This window comes from Diceros bicornis, chromosome 21, assembly GCF_020826845.1.
Source record: "Diceros bicornis minor isolate mBicDic1 chromosome 21, mDicBic1.mat.cur, whole genome shotgun sequence".
Lineage (NCBI taxonomy): Eukaryota > Metazoa > Chordata > Mammalia > Perissodactyla > Rhinocerotidae > Diceros > Diceros bicornis.
This window is the reverse complement of record NC_080760.1, coordinates 16,668,769-16,694,247: the sequence shown is the minus strand read 5'-3', so window position 1 is coordinate 16,694,247 and position 25,479 is coordinate 16,668,769. Positions and strand designations below refer to the sequence as shown.

At 39.4% G+C, this 25,479-nt stretch overlaps 1 protein-coding gene across 5 annotated transcripts in view; it reads right to left on the bottom strand.

Moving 5' to 3' along the window:
* Positions 1–9,651: 9,651 nt before the first annotated feature.
* Positions 9,652–25,479, bottom strand: part of MTDH (metadherin) — a 61,664-nt gene continuing 45,836 nt past the window's right edge. For all 5 annotated transcript variants that reach the window (XM_058564675.1, XM_058564678.1, XM_058564677.1 and 2 more), the window contains 4 exons: positions 21,074–21,181; positions 18,418–18,558; positions 15,134–15,290; positions 9,652–14,117 (listed from right to left, as the gene is read on the bottom strand). In XM_058564675.1, coding sequence (XP_058420658.1) covers positions 14,047–14,117; positions 15,134–15,290; positions 18,418–18,558; positions 21,074–21,181 — 477 coding nt within the window. In that variant the 3' untranslated portion in view covers positions 9,652–14,046. The remainder of the gene's footprint in view (positions 14,118–15,133; positions 15,291–18,417; positions 18,559–21,073; positions 21,182–25,479) is intronic.

Sequence of the window (25,479 nt, the reverse complement as noted above, 5' to 3'; positions counted from 1 at the left end):
GTGTCCTGACCAAACCTTGTGCTTCCCCATGTGGCCCTGCATAGCATGCCTTGCCTCCTTCTCTTGGGAACTGTAAGTAATAAATTCTTCTTTCCACAGTATTAGCCTCTCCATGTTGTCACTCAGTCTCCTTTATAAATTAAGACCCAGGCACAAATCACGAAGTTTGTCAGATTCCTTCTAGCAGCCTTCCCTGGCCCACAGGGCACTGCAGAGTATGACCATGACTAGTCTCCTCCCCACAAGGAGCTCTAGAGGAAGCTAGGAGGGTGCAGTGTTGTTCCAGATAGATCAGGGTTCTATCATGGTGACCTTTCTGTGTGCTCTCCCAGTGCTCTATGCTTTTCTTGTGCTAGTGTTTATCCTCTTGTCCCACAACTGCCTGCTTGCTTGTTTGTCATCTCTCTAAGGGCAAGTTGGTAAGATGAGGGGATGATTTGTCTTGTTTCCTTGTTGACTGTTGTTCCCTGCACCTGACACAGTGCTTGAACATTGTAGGTACTCAGTACTGCAAAAGGAAAGCATAGCTCGTTGACTATTAACTCAGGAACAGGGTGACACATGTCCGCATTGTTAGGTTAACCACACTTTTACAAGATGGGCAACACATTTGTCACATTGTCCACTTACTTATGTAGGCATTGAACAAATATTTTTTTGAGCACTTACATCAGTTACAGGCTAGTAACTGGTTCTAGGTACCAGAGATAGAGTGGTGAGCTAAGCAGACCGCGTCTTTTATTCAGTCTTATGTTTAAAATAAACTCCTGGCAGCAGATCTAAGTCTTGCTGGGCTCACTTTCCTTTTTCCTTCAGACGAGTTTGATTCTGTGCTTTTTACGGTAAATATTCAATAAATCTCAACTGAGCCGCTGGTTGAAACGAGAAGGAGAGAGAGGGAGATTTTAAATGTCCTCATTATCACCCCAATTTCCTCTTTAAAAATGTTACTTGGTCATTCTTCCCTTTTAAGTTTTATAGCCCCAAGGAAATGAACAATTGGATAATAAGAGCTGGATATAAATTCTAATTCCCTTTCCTGGAATGTATCTCTGTAACATTCTGTACCGTTTTCCTTTGAACTTTGGATATTGTAGAAATTGATGCAGAATAGAGTTTTAGAGTGAACTGAGCCACACAGTGTTATCTTTCCTGGTCCAGGTTCTTAGATTTCAGGTCTGGAGTGGCATGAAAGCCCCCAGCTACCATCATCTTTCTGTACAGATTCTTCAAAGACATTTTTCCCTAAGCCTGATATCTGAAAAAATAAGTTCACTTCCAGTTAATTATTGGAAGAGAAATAATATTTTTCTATTTTTCAATACATATATATGTATTTTAAACTTTTTCTCTGCTCACCTGCCTTTCGTATGGTAATAGTGATAGAAATGAATTAAAGCAGGGTGTCCTAAATTGGGGGTCTCTCAAACAATGTATTATCAGTTTATTAGCATCAATGCAATGGGGTATATGACATAAAATGGAATCTCCCAAACAAGATGCTGCCATTTTTATTGATTAATGTCAGTGCTCTGCTGTCTAAACACAAAATGGTTTCTTTTGCTCCATCCATGCCTTCCTTCATCCATTTTCTGTTGAATCCTCCTTTCCTCTCCCTTAGAGATGTTCCTGGAAGATTCCATCATTTCCCACTCATTTTCAGTAATTAAAGTCTAGAACTGGTTATAGCCCCAGTTTAAACATCACCTCTTGCCTCCCCTGCCCAGTACTTGCCAGGCGTGCGGCTTTGGGATTTGGAGGCAGAGGGAGCTTGCTCTGTGCTTTCGTTTCTTTCTCTCTTCCACCTGGAGTGGAGAAGGGGGCTTGTGATGTACTCTGGGGATTCCTGCCTCTTCCATACTCCAGTTTCTCTGCTATTTTAGGGTAGTCAGCTGGGAGGGAAACAGGTTCTGAGTCTTTTTCTAACTGACTGCTGATCCCCCCCCGGGGGTTGTGATGGTTAATTTTGTATGTCACCTTGGCTGGGCTATGGTGCCCAGTTGTTTGGTCAAACACAAGTCTAGATGTTGCTGTGAAAGTATTTTTTAGATGTGATTAACATTTAAATCAGTTGACTTTGAGTAAAGTAGATCACCCTCCATAATGCAGATGGGCCTCATCCAGTCAGTTGAAGGCCTTAAGAGAAAAGACTGATGTCCCCACAAAAGGAGGAAATTTGCTTCCAAACTGCCTTTGGACTCAAGACTGCAACATGAGTTCCTGCCAGAATTTCCAGCCTGCCAGCCTGTCCTGCAGATTTCAGACTTGCCACCTCCCATAATTGCATGAGCCAATTCCTTAAAATAAATCTCTCTCTTTCAGAAATGAGCTATGAAGCCATGAAAAGACATGGAGAAACTTAAATGCATATTACTGAGTGAAAGAAGCCAATCAGAAAATGCTATATAGTGTATGATTCCAACTATCTGACATTTGGAAAAGAAAAAACTATGGAGACAGTAAAAGATCAGTTGTTGCCAGGGTGTGGGGGTGGGAGATGAATAGACAGAGCAAGAGGGTTTTTAGGGCATTGAAAATACTCTGGTGATACCATAATGATGGATACATGTCATTATACATTTGTCCAGACTCATAGAATGTACAACACCAGAGTCAACCCTAAGGTAGACTATGGACTTTGGGTGATAATGATGTGTCTCTTGTCTTCCCCCAGCAAATGTACCACTCTGGTGGGAGATGTTGATAATGGTGGAGTCTGTGCATGTGTGGGGGCAGGAAGTATATGGGAAATTTCTGTACCTTCTGCTCAGTTTTGCTACGAACCTAAAACTGTTCTAAAACAATACAGCCTTAATAAAAAAATAATTTAAAAATCTCATATATATATTTCCTCTTAACGCCTTCAATTGGTTGGAAGAGGCCCACCCACGTTACATGTTATATATATACGTTCTATTGGTTCTGTTTCTCTGGAGAACCCTGGTAAGGGATTTTACCTGCCTCTCTGCCATCACTGGCTGGTCTGTGTCAGTGGCCTCCATGTGCAGTTCAGGAACACAAATCAGAAGAGTTTCTCTTGGAGCACTCCTTCATTTGGCTGGGGTGGTGGTGGAGGACACCTCCTCCCTCTTCCTCACAAAGAGAGGAGGGAAGGTCACAGCGTGCTGCTCTAGGCCAACAACATTCTACTCCTGTGACTCTCTTCCTATCTCCTCTCCCCAGTCTTTTTGGGTGGGGCTCAGGGATTGATGAGACTAGAGGGCATGGACCAGGATGGTGCCCTAGTGATGGAGATTCTCTTCACAACATCAGGCACTTAATGTCCCTTGGTCCTCAGCTGTAGGCCTCAATAGTCAGTTCCAGGGCAATGGGGAAACTTCAACCAGCATCGGTTACAGTAAGTTTTCAGGATGCTACTAGCATTCCTTGAAAAAAAAAAAAGTTCCAAGTCTGAATGTATCTGGGGACAACTAAGGGAAATAGAAACACTTTTCTTTAATGCAGGGTTTCTCTGAAACTCTGATAAGCTGATGTGAATGGTAAACTCCTGAGAGAGGAAGCAGTATACGGGAATTCCTAAACTTTGACTCTAGAACACAGTTTTGAGATTCAACTAGTAATAACTCCCAAAAGTGTTTCACAGGACACTGGGTTGGGAAATACTGAGTTAGCAGGACCGCTGAGATGCTGGTTCTGTTCCTTGCTCCTTCCCAGCTGCACAGCCATGCTGGGATTTGGGACGATTACTTAACCTCCTGAGCTTTGGTGAGCATCTGAGATAACTCACATAGAGCACCTACTATAGAATAGATTCTCTATCCGTGATAGCTATCACCATGAATAAATCAACTCATAACCCGTCCTACTATCAGTAAGTATATTTCACCAGTGGTGCTTTTGTAGTATGAATAATCTAATGCGTGATGTGCTATAAGAAGTCCGAATTCTGAATTGTGTTTTAAAAACATTTCTGCTGTAATCACTCTTTATTTTTCCATTTCCAGAATTGGTACATGGAGGAAATCTGGTGCAGTTTTCCTAACTCCGAGAAGATCTGAACAGTTTTTATACTGGTCAAGTTAACTTTAAAGAGATCAGTGAAGTCACAGAGAATGGGTTAAATATTAGAAAACTCAATTTCCTATTTCAAACATGCAATTAATAAACACACTTTCCTACAACAAACACAAAGCTCAGACATGACATGCCCTGAGATAGGAGGGACTGGAAGATCATTAGATAGCTTCCATCCTCTGCCTAGCCGCCATCCTCAGGCGGCAAGAGGGGACAGTGAGGGGGCATCCTTTCCTTCTTGTGGTGGAGGTTGAGAAGGAACTATCTTGTGACGATCATTCAAAACTTCCTCAGACCAGGGTTTGATCAGATGTGATAAAGTACCATTCTCTTTACTTTTGTGCTTTATGAGGCAGTAGAGACTGGCTGAAAAATAGTAGTTTTCATTATTTTGCAAAAACACTACCTCCTATTTTGTGTGATTTATGTGACTAAATATTTTGGACTCCATACAGAAATTATGGCCAGATGTTTACTGTATTACACAGCGTTGAAGTTAAAAGCTATAGAACATTTAATCATTAAAGTTCTCAGAAAGAGAGCTTCTTGCAAATAAAGTATTTAAATTTATGATGATAATATACAGAGTGTGTGTACATTTTTCCAGAAGGACTTTTACCCCAAACTAACTCTTGTCTATATTGTTGATGTCTTCAAGGTGTCTGACCTGGAATGCCCTCCAGCCCTTATCCTTCCCCGAGTAACAGGAGGCAACGGCTGGGTCAGTGCCTTCTCTTCCCACAGTCTCATATCAGAGCTCAAGGATTCTCAATCTCTCGAGTATGTTGCTGTTAGACTCTTGTGTTCTTGATTTTAAGCAAGGCTGTTTTAAAGATTATTTGTTTATATATTGATTATTGTGGTAAGAACACAACATGAGATCTCCCTTCTTAAATTCTCAAGTGCACAATACAGTGTTAACTGTAGGCACAGCGTTGTACAGCAGACCTCTAGAACTTATTCGTCTTGCAAAACGGAAACTTCATACACGTTGAACAGCAACTCCCCGTTTCTCCCTCTCCATAGGCCCTGGCAACCACCATTCTGCTATCTGTTACTATGAATGTGACTAGTTTAGATATCTCATAGGAGTGGAATCATGCAGTATTTGTCCTTCTGTGACGGGTTTATAATTTTTTTTTAATTCAACAGTGCTTAACATTTCACCGTGAAAAATATATTTGTTGCTTTTTCTAATATATCCCTAATGACCACAATCAGCCCAGAACTCACTGGCCTCATCACATTTTTGTCAGCTACCCATGGGGCGCATGAGGGGATGACTTTCCGTTCACTTCGGTTATTTATGACACTATCAAGCTCCAGGTGATAACAAACCAAATCAACCAGCCCCAAGTGGATTTTATGGTCTGTGATGCAGTGGCAGAGTCTAAGGTGAGGCCAGAGGTTACCTTGGTCTAAAGTAAATTTACAAATAAAATACCAGATTTTCAAAAGGATTTGAACTTATTTTCAAATTGGCCCTTATTTTAAAGCCTTGCTTTTTGGGAATGTAAAATGGTACAGCCACTCTGGAAAACAGTTTGGCAGTTTCTTATAAAATAAAACAAGCAATTACTATACAATGCAGCAAATTGCACTCTTGAGCCTTTATCACAGATTCAATGAAAATTAATGTTCACATAAAAATATGTGTGCAAATGTTCATTGCAGCTTTATTCCTAATAGCCCAAATATGGAAACAATCCAAATGTCCTTTAATGGACAAATGGTTAAACAAACTGTGGCACATCTATACCATGGAATGCTACACAACAAGAGGAATGAACTATTGATACAATAATTTGGATTGACCTCAAGAGAATTATGCTGAGTGAGAAAAACCAATTCACAAAGATACATACCATATGATTCCATTTATAGAACATTCTTGAAATGGCAAAATTATAACGAACAGAGTAATGCTGCCATGGGTTAGGGACAGGGATGGGGTTGGGGAAAGTGTGTGTGGTTGTATAAGGGCAGCACAGGGGAACCTTGTGGTGATGGGGCTGTTCTGTATCTGGATTGGTGCTGATTACATGAATCTACGTAAGATAAAATTGCACAGGATTAATACACACACAGAAAGGCACCTAAAACAGGAAATCTGAATAAGATGGTAGGTCGTATGAATTTCAACTTCCTGCTTGCAATATTGTACTATAGTTTTGCAAGATATTACCTTTGAGGGAAACTGGGTGAAAGGTTCTGTATTATTTCTTACAACTGCCTATGAATCTACAATTATCTCAAAATAAAAAAGTTTAATTAAAAAAAGGCTTTGCTTGTAGTTGAATATACTGCAGGGTAAGCAATTCTTTAAATTTGATAGACTCTTACCGAGCCAAGAAAAATTTTCGTTTGTTGCTACTGAGGAATGGCATACATTGCAAAATAGAACTATAGGCCTCAGGAAAGTTATACATCACTTCTGTTATCGAGAAAGCAATTGGTATCAGTATCCTCTAGAAGTCAATGCAAGGATAAGAGCAGCATAAAGTGAAAGTAATCTAGATAAATTCTCAAATTCTAAAAATGAACTTTTAATTACATTTCTTATTCCTTAAGCTCAGAATTGGGCTCTATACTTATGAAGGTCCAGACTGAAAATTTGCGCATAGGCCAATTTCCATGTTTGGACATTAACAATTATTTTGTCACACTTAAAAACCATCTATCCAACAAATGGCTCTTTCTACGGTTTCTACTATTTGGAAGACTCTATGGTGGTGCAGAGAGGTGATAGGCATAGAAGGCCTCAAGGAATGTACAGCTGTCCACTGAGGAAGACAGGGCAGCAGAAATAAGAGTGTAAGGGACACCTTTGGGTGTGCACAGATGAAGGCCAGGTCTGGGTGGGGGGGGACAGTTGGGGTGTGTGTGCACGCGTGTGTGTGTAGAGTTAGGGCCGAGGACTGAGGAGATCAGGGAATGATTCCTGGAGACGGTATTTTTTTTTTTAAATAATTTTATTTATTTATTTTTCTTCCCCCAAAGCCCCAGTAGATAGTTGTATGTCATAGTTGCACATCCTTCTAGTTGCTGTACGTGGGACGCGGCCTCAGCATGGCCGGAGAAGTGGTGCGTCAGTGCACGCCCAGGATCCGAACCCAAGCCACCAGTAGTGGACTGTGCACACTTAACCACTAAGCCACGGGGCTGGCCCCCTGTATTGTTTTTTAAGATTTTTTTTCAATGTTTCAGTCTAATCCATCGGTAATTTACTTTCATATAAAGTGTGATGGGGCCCAACTTTATTTTCTTCCAGTTAGATAAGTTATGCCAATAACATCTGTTAAGTAAATCATCCTTTTACTAGTGAATTAAAACACCACCTAAATTGTATACAAAATTCCCATGTATGTAGGAATGTATCTCTGAATTCCCTGCCTTGTTCTTCTGACTTATTTGACTATCCTTTTGTTGACAATTGATTAGATTACATTTGTGTAGTAGCCAGTAATGAGGTTTTGGATGCTCAATAAATACATTTTGATATCCTTTATGTTTGAATATCCCACACAGCCAAAATTCATTCTCCAGTATCCCTCACTCTTTGGTAGACATAGAGAAGGCCTCGCCTCTTCCAAACACAGACTAACGAAGGAGCGAGGTAAGAGGAGGCCTGAGCAGAACCCAGTTGTGGACCATGGCGTGGTGGCCTGCAGCCGTGCAGAGGCAGCAGGGGTAGGGCTCAGGCCTTCAGCCCTGAGTGTCCTCACGGGAGCTGGTGAGAGGACCGTTGTTTCTAGAGCAGCCTCTGAACGTGGCTAGGCGTTATTCCTGGCAAGGTAAGGGCCTGGATCTCTGGTGTGTCCAGACCCCTTTTCAGCTTAAACTAGCCAGAGGGAATCCTAGTTTTACAACTATGAACGCTGACGGATACAAGCCGTTTTATATTTTATTCTGGTATCTGGTATTCGTAAGGCAGGTTCCCTGCCTCTCTCCTGATGCTGCCCACTACTTTGTCTTGATCTTTTTCAAATTACTTGTTTCCATAATCTTCGAGGTACTTTAAAAAATCTGTTGCATTCTAACCAGAACTGAATTCAATTTATATATTAATTGTGGAAATACTGGCATTTTTATTTTCCACGTAAAGAATGACACAGCTTTTCATGTGTTAGATTGTTTCTGTCCTTCAATAAGACTTTACAGTTTTCATTTGGTCTTGTGTCTTTCTTGAAAAATTTACTTCTAGATATAATATTGTGATGTAATTGGACTGTTTTCCCTCCATTTCCTTTTCTAGGTGCTTATTCTAGTCCAGAAAATTTTTATGGTTTTTGTGTATCTGCCACTTGAGTGTATTCTCGTCCTAATGCTCATTGCTTTTTATTAGACTCGCTTGAGTTTTCAGGTATACAATCAGGGGAAAAAAAAGATAATTTCCCTCTTCTTTTCTGATGTTATACAATTTTTAAATTTTCTTATTTGTTAATAGCTCTCCAAGACAATGTTGACCTGCCTTGCACTGATTGTAATTGAGATGACTTTAGTATTACACCTATTTTTTTTTTCAAATCTAAATTCAGAATGGTATTGGATCAGCATAGTGTCTTGATCATATACTTTTTCTGCTTTAATTTTGTGATGCAATGAAATATGTTAATAGATTTCCTGACATTGGCCCACACTTGCATCTTTGATAGGTGTTTTATTGTTTTGATAAATTATTGGATTTCATTTGCTAATAGACAGAAATGCCACCATTCCTAGTTCCGGTGCTGAGGCAGGTTTCCTTCCATCTTTCGTTATTGTGGTCATTTCACTCTTGATGAGAAATGGGAACAGCTGCGACTTTTTCAAGTAATCCCATAATATTTTTTAATTATTAAAGACAGTTTAGGGCCGGCGCCATGGCTTAGCGGTTAAGTGCGTGCGCTCCACTGCTGGCGGCCCAGGTTCGGATCCGGGCGCGCACCGACGCACTGCTTCTCTGGCCATGCTGAGGCCGCGTCCCACATACAGCAACTAGAAGGATGTGCAGCTATGACATATAACTATCTCCTGGGGCTTTGGGGGAAAAAATAAATAAATAAATAAAATTTAAAGACAGTTTAGAAGAGAAAGAAATCACTCATAATTCCACTACCTTAAATTACTAGCAGCTCTTGCTGGTTTGCCATAAACCCCTTTGCGGTGCTTGTCCAAGTCCGCAGCCCCTCAACACACTTCACCAGGAATTCTCACCCTAAGCAGGGCACGGGTTGCTCTTCTGAATCCAGGGGGCAGCTCCTGTCTAGAAGAGAGCCTCGCCACCCCCTTCCTCATGGAAAGGCTGCCACGTGGTGTGCGCTACAGAACTCTGGGGGCGCCATTCACATTCAGAGACATTGTGCATATTTGTATTTACTCCAGTAATTTCCCAACAGATGTCAGTGGTATGAGGAAGGAGCGCCAGTGGGGCTGCCTTGACACCTTTCTGAGACCAGGCTAGATGTTACCTGGGACCCTTAGCCAGTTCTGGCACCAAGGACCTGTGCCAAGTGGGGCATCTGAGAGCAGCTATTTTCATCCATGCCTTTCCCCCCTTGATCCTGTTACCAAACAACAGAAGTCAAGCTCTCCCCTAATATCCCCCACTGGTAATGTTCTATTTCTTAAGCAGAATGGTGGTTTCAGAGGCGTTCATTTTATTATGCTTTATAATTTATGTACATGTTACATACATCCATTTTGAATGCTTTGAGACAACAAATAAAAAAGAAAAGCACACATATACAAATAACAATGCCATTACCATGGAGATGACCTTGAATCTGCTTACATCTTTCTTCAAATTAGTCTATTCATAAATCTCAGTACTGTAACTATTATTAGTTAGCAAACATCTTACAATGCACCTCATATACCTGTCTTGATGCTAGGGTTAGAAATCATTCTGTTAAAGTATTTAGAAAGAATAGTAATGCTTTTTTTTTTTTTTAAGATTACTTTATACACCAGGTAATTTTTCTATTGAAACTTGCTATAATCTATATTTGCAGTATTGGTGTGATAGCAGGCTACTCAAGTTTCTTTCAGCCTTTCTGTCTCTAGAATTTAAAGCAGTCATTGAGTGGCGGAAGTTTCCAGAATCTATTACCTATAAGTTGGAACATTATTAGTTGCTACTCTGAGCAGCAGCCAAGAGATTTCAAAATTTCTGCTCAGTTGGAAAAGCTAAAACCTGACCTTAAAAATGATGCTTGGGTGCAGGATATACATAGCGTCTGTCAACCCTGTGATAGAGACTGCCAGCTGTGCCCGACATCCAATTCTCTGCTGCTTCCTCAGTATGAATCCTAAAATGTTAATTTGGCCCGACAGCACAGAATAAAGACTATTATTTCCCATCCCCCTTTGTAACTAGTAGGATCAAATGATTTAAGTATGGGTTGATAAGACTATGTGGTGTGAATAACTCGTAAGAAGAGTTCTTAAAAGAAGGGGCCAGAAACGTTGATAGGAGGTTTCTAGCTGGTGCAGCTGTCTACAACCAGCACATGAAAGTCACATGCTGAGAACAGGGAGGGGCAATACAGAAGGAAGCTGGATCCCTGACCTTGGGTTTTCATAGTAGCCCTGGACTGCATTCCCAGACTTTTACATGCAAGAGAAATAAACTACCTTGTTTAAGTCACTACTATTTGGGGACGCAGCCAAACTTGAGCCTGATTTCCTTAACCTAAAGGTTGATAGAAGTGCTATACTGCACCTGGTGGCAGTTATACCTATTGCTAAGATGATGTAAGATGGAAGCTGTTTCCCATAGAGAGCATTGTGTGTCACAAACAGCGACATTTTCAGAGGGGCTTATCTCCAAATATTTGACTTCCCACTGGTAAAGCCTGCAAGTGCATTCATGGTTTTAGAAAGAAACATCAAGAACATCAAAGAGTGAATTGCCTTTACACTAGCTTAGAATGCAAAATGACTGAGAAGTCCCTTCCCAGAAGAGAACTATAACGAGCAATTTAAACAAAACAAAAATGGTTTGTTTTATTTACAATACTCAATGCATTGTACAAATAACATATTTGCATTCCCTAAGTCTGTTGGAAAGTAATTCCAGTTTGTGCAATGAGTTTACAGGAAAGTCTTAAGACATCTATTAGACATCTTAAACTTAAATTCTACATTTTGAAAGATATTTCACACTATATTAATAAAGGACCGTTTTCAATTAAGAAAAACTAAACTCTGTAGTTAAATATTGCCCTTCAATATCTTTAACCCAAATACAAACCAGATTAGCTTATGAAATAATACCATTAGATTTGGATGAATTCTTTTCCACTGCCCCCAACCCCAATGGAATGCATGCACAAGGTAAACGTGGTAAATTACGTTCACGACAGTTTATTTCAGTACTCTTTTTTTGGACTCTCTCAACTATTGTTTTACTCAATCGAGGGTATGGATAGGTAGGATCCAGTCTGGGGACATCCTAAACCCCAACTCCCTGCTCCAGAATAGGGAAGGATTTCAGTAAGTATGTGGAGACAGGTCCGGATTGGGGAGATTTTTAAGTAGTTTTTCTAGGAGGCCTTGTTTGCTAATCAGAACAAGTTTTCCCTCCAGGCCTGACAAAGCCTAAAGGGATCAGTTATCAGAAGCATCTAATCAAAGCCTCCAAAGGACAACAGGCTCCTCTCTTCCCTCCTTCCTGAATCTCTATCTTGATTTTAGTGCCTTCTGAGGTCATGATGGAGAACAGTTCCTGTGTTCAGATTCCAGAAACTGTTTTAATGTCACATAAAGATCTTTTGCAACAGGTCAAGAGCAATGAACAACGATACTTTAATTGGGCAAGAGTCTGCACCCCATGAGTGTGAAAGAGAATAAATTTATTAATTTTATCACTCAGAGCTGCCATCTCTTAAAACATAAAATCCATGTCCTAGCTCTTGAGCCAGAGAGAAGGGACAGTGGTATCTCCATACTGGATTCACCCCATTTTAGCAACGCACTTCTCCATCTCCACCCTACATCTCTCCTCAAAAGACAGTGTGTCTAACACTTACTTGGTGAAGGTGGTTGAATGGGACATACTAAGCTGGAGAAATAACGTCCAACATTTCACATAGCCAACAAAATTCCAAGATAAAGAAATGGTGAGGTAGAGTTGAGAGAGTTCAGTTAAATTTTTTGAGTGTAGATCTTTCAGCACATTCTAAAATTACAGACTCCCTACTGAATTCTCCTTTGTGATACCTTTACAAAGTGCTGGAAACTTAGGAATCCTTGGATGTATTTAGGAAACACCTATGTAAAGCTAACAAAATATAGTCATTTGAAGAAATCCATTCCGGGCACTTTAGCTTATTTACCCCGATATCAAAGCAAATAAAAACAATGCTATCCATTTGCTGAATTTATTTAAACAAATCAATTTAGAAATATCATAAACAAAACTTCTGACATGTAAACATACTGCCATGTTCCTGAAACAGATGTTAACACCTGATCATAGTTAATAATCGCTTGTTAGGAAAGCTGTCCATTAATAAGGCCAGTCTTCAGCAAAACTAAAACCATTTTGTTTCTTTTAGCTTTCCTAGTCTGACAATGCAATACTATCAAACCACAATTAAATATAATAAAGACAACATTGGATGGCTAGATCAGTACCATTGGTTACAGCTGTTAAACGGTTTCATTCTTGCTGCCACATAAAAACAATTAAGCCAATCACATCCAATATATCATGGCTTTTTTTCTTTATCACAATTCACTAAGTGATGTTAATTATGGTCCTTGTCAAACATGTTTGGTAAAGGCTATTTACAGTGTACATGGCTGAACATGCACTATTTATAGTTACAAAGATACCTGCCAGTTTATTACAATAAAATTACACAGTGCCTGAAAATGGTGAAACATCTCACACATCATTTAAATCAATACAGTTTCAAGCAGGAAACGTTCCTTATTTGACCACAATTGCAATAATTACATGAAAATTCTTATAAAAACATGAATCCCCTTCAAGAAATTGATGCATATTCTACGCACTACAGGTTAAGGCAGTAAAAAAATGTATTCCTGATAACTGGAGGTCTTGACAATGTCAATTAAAGCTGTCTGACTCTAGTTTTTCATTCTCCATCATATACTCAAAGTTTTTGCCTGTATAACTAGTTTGTGAAAGATTTAATTTTTAAAGTCAAAAAGTATTAGTAATGAAGAAGAGTTAACGCTGGAAAAAAGCAATTGCTAGGGAAAGGAAAAATGTTACGTTGGATTTTGCCTGAAAGCTTTCAAATCATAAACAAGAGCATTGTTTGTGAGTCTGAATCCTAAAAGTATGAAACAAATACAGTTTACCTTTCTTAATTTAAAATATACTGTACTTTGAACAATTCAAGTAACATAAGACTATCAAAACTAACTTGATAAGCCATACAAGTGTCTACTGCATTTTCAATGTTTTAATTAAGAACTTTTTAAAAACTGTAAACTAAACCACGACAGTTTAGTTAAACAAATGATAAACGACTTTTTATTTGCACTTGTGATTCCTTTAATACAAATTGCTACCAACAAATATGTAAAGATATGGCAGATTATGCATATGATCAAAGCACTTTGATTTAAGCATAAAACAGACTCAAATGGTATAAGTTCCGTGCATAAGATCCAAGAAGCTGCCCGCTGATTTGTAGGCAACCCTCTTTCTAATCAAAATCCTTTATTCCTCAGCTGCAGATGAGATAGGGCACAATCTGTTGTAAACAGGGCACTGCTGTAAAACCAGGATAATATTCTTAAGATCGTTCTTGTTAAATGGAAAAGACTTTCCCCAAGTGTCTTCCAGCACTGTAGTATATTCTGCTGACCTCTTAATTTCATAAATTAACTTTCCTTTGATTCCATTTTTACGGTGGTTGTGTTCACAGTTTTGTTTTAAAAATTGGCTTAAATTTATATAAAACTCTGTACATGTTCACAAATTATTGCATAAACAGCATAATCTTCAAGACAGTGTTTGCAAACACATGTCCAATTCAGGAAAAAAAATATTCACGTTTCCCGTCTGGCTTTTTTCTTCTTTTTTATTTGTTTGGGAGATTCCCAGCTAGTTTCAGACTTGGCTAAAAGGAAAAACAAAGGGGGGGGGGGCAGAAAAAAGTTAGGAGGATACTGAATACTGTTATGTCTCAATGTAAACGTAGTATCAATGAAACATGCTTCGAAATCCACTAATAATGTCTTAAATTTTTTTAAACTTTTTTTTTTATAATTTTTTATTTATTTTCCCCCCAAAGCCCCAGTAGATAGTTGTATGTCATAGCTGCACATCCTTCTAGTTGCTGTATGTGGGACGTGGCCTCAGCATGGCCGGAGAAGCGGTGTGTTGGTACGCACCTGGGATCCGAACCCGGGCCGCCAGTAGCGGAGCACGCACACTTAACCGCTAAGCCATGGGGCCGGCCCTAATGTCTTAAATTTTATGTTTAAGTTTTTAAGTTCTAGTTCCATGTTTTTAGGTTATTCAATGTCTGCCTTCCTCCTTTCCTTTTTTTTTTTTTTTGGTGAGGAAGATCAGCCCTGAGCTAACATCCATGCTAATCCTCCTCTTTTTGCTGAGGAAGACCGGCTCTGAGCTAACATCTATTGCCAATTCTCCTCCTTTTTTTTTCCCCAAAGCCCCAGTAGATAGTTGTAGGTCATAGTTGCACATCCTTTTAGTTGCTGTACGTGGGACGCTGCCTCAGCATGGCTGGAGAAGTGGTGCGTTGGTGCGCGCCCCGGATCTGAACCCAGGCCGCCAGCAGTGGAACGCATGCACTTAACTGCTAAGCCACGGGGCCGGCCCATTTCCTTTCAATCCCAATGTATTATTTGGTTTAACCATACGGATGATATTTCAACAGCTTTGACTTAGAAAAACCATCATTTAATATAGCTCAATCTAAGTAATAAAAGTAAAAACAGGTAAAAAGGGACACTAAAGGTAGCAGAGGGAGAAAAGGAGGGAGAAAAAGGCACAGAACAACCTGCAGTCTACTCTAAGATCAGAAGTCTAAAAATCTTAGACTTCTAAGATATTAACAGTTATAAACAGAAGAGAAAGCACACAAAAGAACCAAAAATGAGGATTACTCACTCTGTGAAGGAGGCACACTATTTTGCTTAGTACTCGACTTGGCTTTGTCTGTCTCTTGCAGCATTGGTGGCACTTGGGAAGAGCTCTTGTCAGCGTCGCTTTTGGATAAAGTAACAGATGGCTCGGTAGAAACAGCAGGTGGAAGAGTCTTGATAGGCTATTTCGGAATAAAATTATCTTAGATTTTTGTAAAAAGTTTCAAATAAAATTAAATATCATAGTAATACCAGGAGGCTGTAAGTAAATACTAAGCAAGTAAATACTAAGATGGTTCCCTGAAGAAGCCCTACAACTCATGTCTGCCCTCTAGTGACATAATCAAATAGATGTGTGCCTACAACAGCCACAAATACAGGTTGAGATAAAAATGGATGAATTTACAAAATGTTTACTGAATCTCAAATAGGAGTGAATAATTCCATTTTCATTAACTTCTATATTTTTCTTTTCCACTACAAATTGCACGATTTTGCATTTGTTAGCGATTCAGTGGTTCTGTCCACTTCCTACCAACTCTCAATTCCTCAAACCTTTTTCATGTGAAAGACAAAAAGAAAATAGCCAATTTCAGAACTACCACTAGGGGGTACCCCCTTTTCTCCTTCTTAAGAGGTAGGGATATCTCAGACAGCAGCAATAATAGCTCCAGTTTCCTACCCAAGTAAAAATATGGCCTCAGACAAATCAGACTAGGGCTACTAGTCCTGCTGATTAGAGCAACCAGTAAGACTCAGGTCCAAATCTTCAGTTTTATCCAGTCTGGTAGTGAAATCATAATGCTTGGGGCCCAGACTCTTGAGCCTTGCTTTTCTCCTCTCCAGCTTGGGAGCAGAAAGGAGGTGAATGATCTTTTTTTTTAATTTTTTTTTTTGTTGTTGAGGAAGATTAGCCCTGAGCTAACATCCATCGCCAATCTTCCTCCTTTTGCTGAGGAAGATTGGCCCTGGGCTAACATCCATGCCCATCTTCCTCTACTTTATCTGGGACACCACCACAGCATGGCTTGACAAGCTGTGCGTCGGTGCACGCCCCGGATCTGAACTGGGAACCCCGGGCTGCCGTAGTGGAGCGTGCACACTTATCCACTGCACCACCAGCCAGTCCAGGAGGTGAATGATCTAATTTGCCTCACTGAGGCCTAACTATTAATGAATGGTTAGGACCAGGTAATGACAAAAACTCCAATACTTGGAGAGCCTTGAGGCTTTACTAGATGAGTAGATCATCTCACTCTTTAGCTTTACTTGTGATCGTTGGTTTGAATATAGAAACAAGGGTAAAGAACATTTCTCTTGCCCCTTGTTCTTCCAGGCTCTGTGGGTTCAAGAAAGCACAATGGGGGGCCGGCTCCATGGTGTAGTGGTTAAGTGTGCATGCTCCGCTGCTGGCAGCCCGGGTTCGGATCCCAGGCGCACACCGATACACCGCTTGTCAGGCCATGCTGTGGCAGCATCCCATATAAAGTGGAGGAAGATGGGCATAGATGTTAGCCCAGGGCCAGTCTTCTTCAGCAAAAAGAGGAGGATTGGCATGGATGTTAGCTCAGGGCTGATCTTCCTCACAAAAAAAAAAAAAAAAAAGAAAGCACAATGGGAAAGGAAACAAGAGGAGGAAGCTGTGTGTGCCAAGGTAATTACTGGGATTCCTTTGTCCTATGTCAGGTATCTAAAGCTGCACATAAGCTGCACATATGTTGCTCAGCTTAGCTTTCTTAATGTTCCCTGTATTTATTTCATACCCAAAAGTTTTATTACATATTTTAAATCTCCTTTTCCCTTCTATTCTCTCACTAATCTATGTTATATCACAGAAGGACTCAAATATTCTTTACAAGATGGCTTCTAAAAATGACTTAAATAAAACATCAAAATGTCAAATGACCCTTTGTAGTCCTACTGTTATAATTTTATTCATTTTTTTTATTTTTATTTTTTTTCCTCCCAAAGCCCCAGTAGATAGTTGTATGTCATAGCTGCACATTCTTCTAGCTGCTGTATGTGGGACGCGGCCTCAGCATGGCCGGAGAAGTGGTGCGTCGGTGCGCGCCCGGGATCCGAACCCGGGCCGCCAGCAGCGGAGCACGCGCACTCAACCGCTAAGCCACGGGGCTGGCCCTGTAGTCCTACTATTAAACCTAAACATGTATTGAAATTGCATCCTTGGGGCTGGCCCCGTGGCTTAGCGGTTAAGTGTGCGTGCTCCGCTACCGGCGGCCCGGGTTCGGACCCAGGGCGCGCACCGACGCACCGCTTCTCTGGCCATGCTGAGGCCGCGTCCCACATACAGCAGCTAGAAGAATGTGCAGCTATGACATGCAACTATCTACTGGGGCTTTGGGGAAAAAAAGGAGGACTGGCAACAGATGTTAGCTCAGAGCCGGTCTTCCTCAGCAAAAAGAGGAGGATTGGCATGGATGTTAGCTCAGGGCTGATCTTCCTCGGTGGGGGGAAAAAAAAAAAGAAATTGCATCCTTTTATCTCAAAATACTCTTAGGGAATTAAAAGCATCAAATCCAAATAAGAAGTATCGTTAAGATTTTGTTTTAGTACAAGGCTGTTACACCTTCCTTCTCTTAGTGGCAACTAGGTTCTTGTCTAAAGCTGTTTCATTAAATACACAAAGTATATTTGTAAGCTCCACAAAGGCAGAGATTTTTTGTCTGCTTTGTTCTCTGATGTATCCCCAGAACCTCAAATAGTGTGTGGCATGTAGTAGGCTCTCAAAAACTTTTCTTGAATAATAAATGAACCATGCAACTCAAGAATTTCATATATTTCAATATGATACAATTTACCTAATTAGAAATCAGAGTTTGAAGAGCTATGGTCTTTGTGTCACTGGCCTAGATCTTTTGTAAAATGGTGCCTTCTGACAGAGCAAAAATTTCCACAGAAGACATACATTTAAGAATCTGTCACCAAATTTTAAACAAATGTTACATTTCAAGAGGTTGGACCACAGTCATATCATGTGCATGCTTTGGAGAAAATGCAACCAGCCACATTTTCTCTAAGCCATCTATCTCCTGTGTGACTACAAATTTAACAGGAGAAAATACAGTCTAGTGGCTCTAGTTTTGCCACTGATAGTTATGTGACTTTGGACAAGTTATTCAACTTCTCTAACCTCATTTACATAATGGGTCCTCCCTTTCTCATGTGTTGTTGTAAGGACTAAATTATTTAGAGTATTTTAAATGCTTAGCACAGCGCTTCAACAAAATATTAATTATGATACAATTCTCTAGTCATCAAAATTTTATTCTTTAAATATCAAAAAATTACCTGGCTATTTTTGACAAGTGCTTCAGCTGGATCACTAGTGCTTATGGTCTTCAAAGAAAAAGATTTTTCCTGTTTTGGACGGACTTTAGAGCTATTCACTGGAAGCTCTTCTCTAATCTCTTTTTCTAATTCTTCTGTATCCTACAGAGAAAAGCAGTCTATTAGATGATATAAATCACTAATTTTTACTAAGTAAAATCTATTTGGTTTGTTGTACTAATATCTAGAAGATATTCCAAGAAAATAATTTTATTTCAGAAACTATCTAAATAGCTTAAAGGAGCATATGAAAATAATTATTTAAAGATTTATAAATAGGTACCTTTGGAATACACATTCATCATCCCTGCTTTCTACAGAGATTTAAATCAACTGTGAATTGAAAAACCAATACACTCACATACCCAAAAGTGAACCATTCTAATTTATTAAACCACTTCAAACAGAATGAACTAAATTAGTATTTTTTCTTTTAAAAAAAAGTACACAGTGAATTAGTTGATACTTTAAGGCTTTAGAAATAGCATTTCACTTAAAGACTTCCTCAAGAAATGAAATATTTATATAAGTGCATTTTCTAGACAAATTAAGCTTACATAGTAGAAAGGACAAAGACAGGAATTTCAATTTTGGCTACGCCACAGTCTAGCTGTATAATCTTAAGGACAAATCATTTAGTTTCCCTGAACTTTAGTTTTCTCAACTGTAAAATAAAGTTTGCCTAGATAATTTCTACACAAGCTTTAACATTTCCATTTTCTTAGGCCTTCAGATTTTTAAAAAGTTTCAGCAAAATAATTCTAAAGCACATTATATGCTTAGGTATATGAAATAAGTATGAACTAGAATATAGCGAATAGGACCACTACTGTGAATTGCATTGTTCTTTAGCAAACACATACACATAAATGGCTGTTCTTTTTAACAACTGGCTAAGATGATCTTGTAAATTTCCTTCCAACAATGATATTCTATAAAACTTGTTCAGGATGGTAGTGGGTTTAGACAGTAATTCAAAATTTTGTTGTGAATTTAAGTTGAGCAAGTAGTTTGGAAGTATGTACGTTAAGATTTGCAATCTGTACAAAGTTCATGAGAAGACCTCAGTTAGTTCCATTCTAAATTGAACTCTAACAGTAAAGAACCCCAGAAACTACATACCAACAACTAAAAGGAACTTTACTGAAAAAAGAACAAATTCCAAAATATAATCATTTATGGATAGGACACTATGTGCTATGTACTTTACACAGAACTTCATGGATATCTCATTTAATTCTCAAAGCAACCTACGCAGTTAAGTAACTTGTAAGCCATAATTTAAGTCACAGAAATCTAGGAAAAGTTTGACTGAATGGATTTCAGATAGTATTACTAACCAAGGATAGCTGTCAATAACATTTCTCATCAGCTAGCTCAGCTAATAAGAAAAGCACACCTATTATATAGTTGTAGTCTTTTTATATCCATTGATCTTAGTCATGTTAACCTTAATGGCCACCAATTACTAGTACCGAGAAAAAACTAATACTGATAAATGGATTGGTATCATTTATGAAGGGTTTCACTTCCCACAACAAAAAAGAACAGAACACGTTATTTCCTTAAAAAGTCATGCAGCGGGGCCGGCCCGGTGGCACAAGCGGTTAGGTGCGCGCGCTCCGCTGCGGCGGCCCGGGGTTCGCTGGTTCGGATCCCGGGCGCGCACCGACGCACTGCTTGGTAAGCCATGCTGTGGCGGCATCCCATATAAAGTGGAGGAAGATAGGCACCGATGTTAGCCCAGGGCCGTCTTCCTCAGCAAAAAAAGAGGAGGATTGGCGGATGTTAGCTCAGGGCTGATCTCCTCACAAAAAAAAAAAAAAAAAGTCATGCAGCAACTTCTTCCAAATAGAATAAATAGGAAAATTACTATGTAGGCTACCCTCTAGAAATTCTGGCTATCTCCTACTTAGTATCCTTTCTGCTTTTTTGGCTTCTAACAGAAGCTTTCTATCACTCCTACATTTTCCCTTTCTTTTCTTCGGTCTTTCTTATCTGGGGAGAAATTTTTAGATTATAATGTAGATGAAAACAATGATATTTTAATTTCAAACATACTAGATTATTAGAAATATGCATGGATTTATTTTTGAAAGCACTATATCACCATTATGTTACAACTTAGGAAAATCTCATTCCTTACTTACAACTGTGTGTCTAATTGTTTTCATTCTTTTAAATGTAGAATAGCCAGCCAACTCAGTCACGTGAAAGACTCCACTTGTTATAGACATGGTTTTTCTAATCGTGCTAAAATTCTAAATTGCTAAATTTCAGTTACTTGAAGGAAATTTCTGTATATGTGACATAGTGTACCTCCTTTTCCATTTCACCATAATATAAACCAAAATGCATCAGACTAATTTAGAATTTTATTTATTTACTTTTGGGTTTGCACTTTTGATATGATTTTTTTTAGAGCAATAAAGTTTTTATTAGAGTACAATGTATAAAATCTTTTAAAACATTCTCTAAGTTTTCAAATGCTTCTCAAGTAAATTTGATGTCTCATATCGTGTCTTTTATCTCTACATATTCTTAGTATTTGCATATTATCTTTTCACATTCAGCAGTAGGTGCTTAGTGAATGATGTTTGTTGTTTTGATTTTCTACCTGTGCAGGAGAGTTATCTTCACCCTGCTTCTTCTTTTTCTTTTTTTTCTTTTTAGATTTCCCGGTTGGAAGAGCTCCCTCTCCCTTTTCTTTATCGTCATCTGAAACCTGATGTAAAAGCAAAAGTTATTAAAGTGAACCAACTGGTTAAGTTTTCATTATTTGGGAAATTATTATGAAATAATTTCATTAAGTCCGATCTTCATCTCCCAAATTCTAAATCAGAATTAGTAACGAGTAACAAAACTGATCTAAAATTACATACTTAAAAAATAACAAGGTACATGGAACTTCATTCTCCTGTTGTCTAAAGATAGAACACTTTTTCTTACAACTTTCATCACTCACTACAAGATCAATTAGAGAGCTATACAAACCTTGGTTTTTAAAAACTCATTGGAAAGGTAATTCTGTCTCATTTCAGAGTCTAAATGCAGAACTATTTGCATTAAAATTGAATTTGACCCTGATAAGTGAATGACAAGCCACAGAGTGGGAGAAAATACTTGCAAACCATATATCCAACAAAGGACTTCTAACTAGACTATATAAAGAACACTCAAAATTCAACAGTTAAAAAAACAAACAGTCCAATTAGAAAATATGCAAAGATATGAATAGACATTTCACGAAAGAGGATAGACAGATGGCAAAGAATCACATGGAAAGATGTTCAACATCATTAGCCATGAGGGGAATGCAAATTAAAACCACAATGAAGGGGCCGGCCTGGTGGCATAGTGGTTAAGTTCATGGGGTTCGCAGGTTTGCATCCCGGCCGCAGACCTACTCACCACTCATCAAGCCATGCTGTGGCGGCGTCCCATATAAAGTAGAGGAAGATGGGCACGGATGTTAGCCCAGGGCCAATCTTCCTCAGCAAAAAGAGAAGGATTGGCGATGGATGTTAGCCCAGGGCTAATCTTCCTCACAAAAAAACCCAAAAAAACCCCACCAGAAAACCAAACAAAAAAACCACAGTGAATTACCACTACACACCTATCCGAATGGCCAAAATAAAAAATAGTGACAACAGCAAATGCTGGCAAGGATACAGAGAAATTAGATCACTCATACATTGCCGGGGGAATATAAGTGATACAGCCACTCTGGAAACTAGTTTGGAGTTTCTTAAAATATTAAATATGCAACTACCATACAACCCATGGATTATACTCCTGGGTATTTATCCCAGAGAAATGAAAACTTATGTTTACACAAAAACCTTATAGTTTGTGTATACAAATGTGTATAGTTGCTTTACTCATAACAGTCCAAAATTGGAAACAACCCAGATATCCTTCAACCAGAGAATGGTGAAATAAACTAAGGTATATGCAGACCATGCACTACTCTTTTTTTTTATATTTTTATTTACGTTATTTTCCCCCAAAGCCCCAGTAGATAGTTGTATGTCATAGCTACACATCCTTCTAGTTGCTGCATGTGGTACGCGGCCTCAGCATGGCCGGAGAAGCAGTGCGTCGGTGCACGCCCGGGATCCGAACCTGGGCCGCCAGCAGCGGAGTGCACACACTTAACTGCTAAGCCACGGGCCGGCCCTGCACTACTCTTCAGAAGTAAAAAAGAACCAACTACTGATACACATAACAATCTGGATGAACCTCTAGAGAATTATGCTGAATGAAAACAAACAGGACCACAAGGTTACATACTATATAATTCTATTCATAGAACATACTTGAAATGACAAAATTATAGAGATGAAGAACAGATGACAGGTTGCCAGAAGTTATGAAGGAGGTGGGGAAGGGAGGAAAGAAAGTGTGGCTATAAAAAAGGGCAACATGAGGGATCCTTGCAGTGATGGAAATGTTCTGTATCTTGATTGCATCAATGTCAATATCTTGGTTGTGATATTGTACTATAGTTTTCCAAAATGTTACCATTGGGGGACACTGGGTAAAGGGTACACACAGGGCATCTCTGTATTATTTCTTATAAGTGCATGTGACTCTAGAATTATCTCAAAATACAAGCCTTAATTAAAAAATTGAATTTCAGTAGGAATGTCATTGAAAGGGGAATGTCATTTCACATGACAAAAATTGTGAATTAGGATTGTTAAATTAGTATACATGATGATATCTCTTCACACATACCATATAGTTGAATTTTCTATGGAAAAGTGCTTTTTGTCTATTCTGCACAGGTGACAGCCAAGATTCCTAGACTATCCTTATAGGAAGAGATGATCTGGATAACTGTTATTTCTCTGCTCAGCACCATACTCATTAGGATGATTTTGGAGGTTTCATGAACCACCAAACAGTTTACAGAAATTACCAGCAGATAGAAAAACCAAACCAAACCAAACCAAACCAAACCAAACCCTGCACAAACCTAGCTAAGAGATTTTCAGTGCAAGTTGGCTGCTAGTTGTGGAGAAACTTCTACAGAAGTGTTCACCATAAGCTTGTAATGATTAAAATACCATATGAAAAGATGCATCCTATGAAGGAAACTCAGGTCACAAGGACTCTGGTCTGGTTCTCAGCCAATTATAATCCAACCATAAGAGAAATGTAGTTTCTCATGGCAAAACACCGTTCAAAACAAAAAACACGGGTGGGCCCGGTGGTGCAAATGGTTAAGTGCGCGCGCTCCGCTGCAGCGGTCCGGGGTCCGCCAGTTCGGATCCTGGGCGCGCACTGATGCACCGCTTGTTAAGCCATGCTATGGCAGCGTCCCATATAAGTAGAGGAAGATGGGCATGGATGTTAGCCCAGGGCGAGTCTTCCTCAGCAAAAAAGAGGAGGATTGGCATTGGATGTTAGCTCAGCGCTGGTCTTCCTCACAAAAAAACAAAACAAAAAACACTGTTTTTGTTCATGGGAAAAACTCCATACCATCTTTTAACTCATATAAAAGAACTGACATTTTGACAAATTTATTTTAGATTTTTTAACATAAAAGATATTACTGAAAAATTAAAATTTCTTTACACTCCTTCCCAATCTCATTCCCACACTACCTCTCTAGCAGTAACCATTATCATAAACTTCTTTTGTCTATCTAATCAATTTTTCTATAAATTTATGAATATCTACACACACAAAATTTACATAAATGGTATCATAGTGTATCTTTCTGTAACTTGCTCTTTTTTGTTTTTTGTGAGGAAGATCAGCCTTGAGCTAACATCTGCCAATCCTCCTCCTTTTGCTGAGGAAGACTGGCCCTGGGCTAACATCCATGCCCATCTTCCTCTACTCTAGATGGGACACTGCCACAGCACGGCTTGACAAGCAGCGTGTCGGGGAGCACCCGGGATCCGAATCGGTGAACCCCAGGGCCGCCGCAGCGGAGCGCATGCACTTAACTGCTTCCGCCACCAGGCTGGCCCCTGTAACTTGCTCTTCATCATTCAGTATGTTTTTAGATTTTATTCATATTGATAACATTTTTTTTTTGGTGAGGAAGATCAGCCCTGAGCTAACATCCGTGCCAATTCTCCTCTTTTTGCTGAGGAAGACCGGCTCTGAGTTAAAATCCATTGCCAATCCTCCTCCTCTTTTTTCCCCAAAGCCCCAGGAGACAGTTGTATGTCACAGCTGCACATCCTTCTAGTTGCTGTATGTGGGATGTGGCTTCAGCATGGCCAGAGAAGGGGTGCGTCGGTGCGCGCCCGGGATCCAAACCTGGGCCGCCAGTAGCGGAGCGGGCGCACTTAACCGCTGAGCCACGGGGCCGGCCCAATCCAAGGTTTTAAACATGACATTCAAGGCCTTTTAGAATCTGGTCCCTGCCTCCCTCTCCAGCCTCATTTCTGAGCACTCTTCGCTTTACATTCTGTTTTTACCTCTAGCATGCCTTTGCTAAAACTCCCGAGTGCTTCCACAATACCCAACACACTGTAACACTACTTTCATCTGTTGATACGCCAGTCTCCTTCCTCTCCTCCCTCACTAGACTGCAGGCTCCTTGAAGGCAGTAATTGTGTCTTATTTATCTTTGTTTCTCTACTAGCACAATACCTGACCCATGGTTGATGCTCAATTAATGTTTGTTGAATACTAATGGTCCTATTATTTTCAGAGCCTCTTTGACTTTTCATCCTTATTCCTATAAACAACCAGAAGCAAAGTTTGATCAGTAGCTTTACGTCTCTTGTAAATACCACTTCCATTTATTTTTCAAAGCTATCAACTTAGTTCATTATCTTCTACGCTGATTCATGTACTGGCCTCTTTAACACTTACCCCAAATAGTACAAAATAGCCTCCCAAACTGGTTTTCTTCTCTCTCTGCTATATCCAGCCTAATTTTCCTTAACCCTATTGATGATGAGATTACTCCTGGTTTAAAAGCTGCCAACCGGTTCTCATTACTTATAGAATTCCATAGAAATGTGGTAAGGTATATATCATTCCTTTCATTTATTT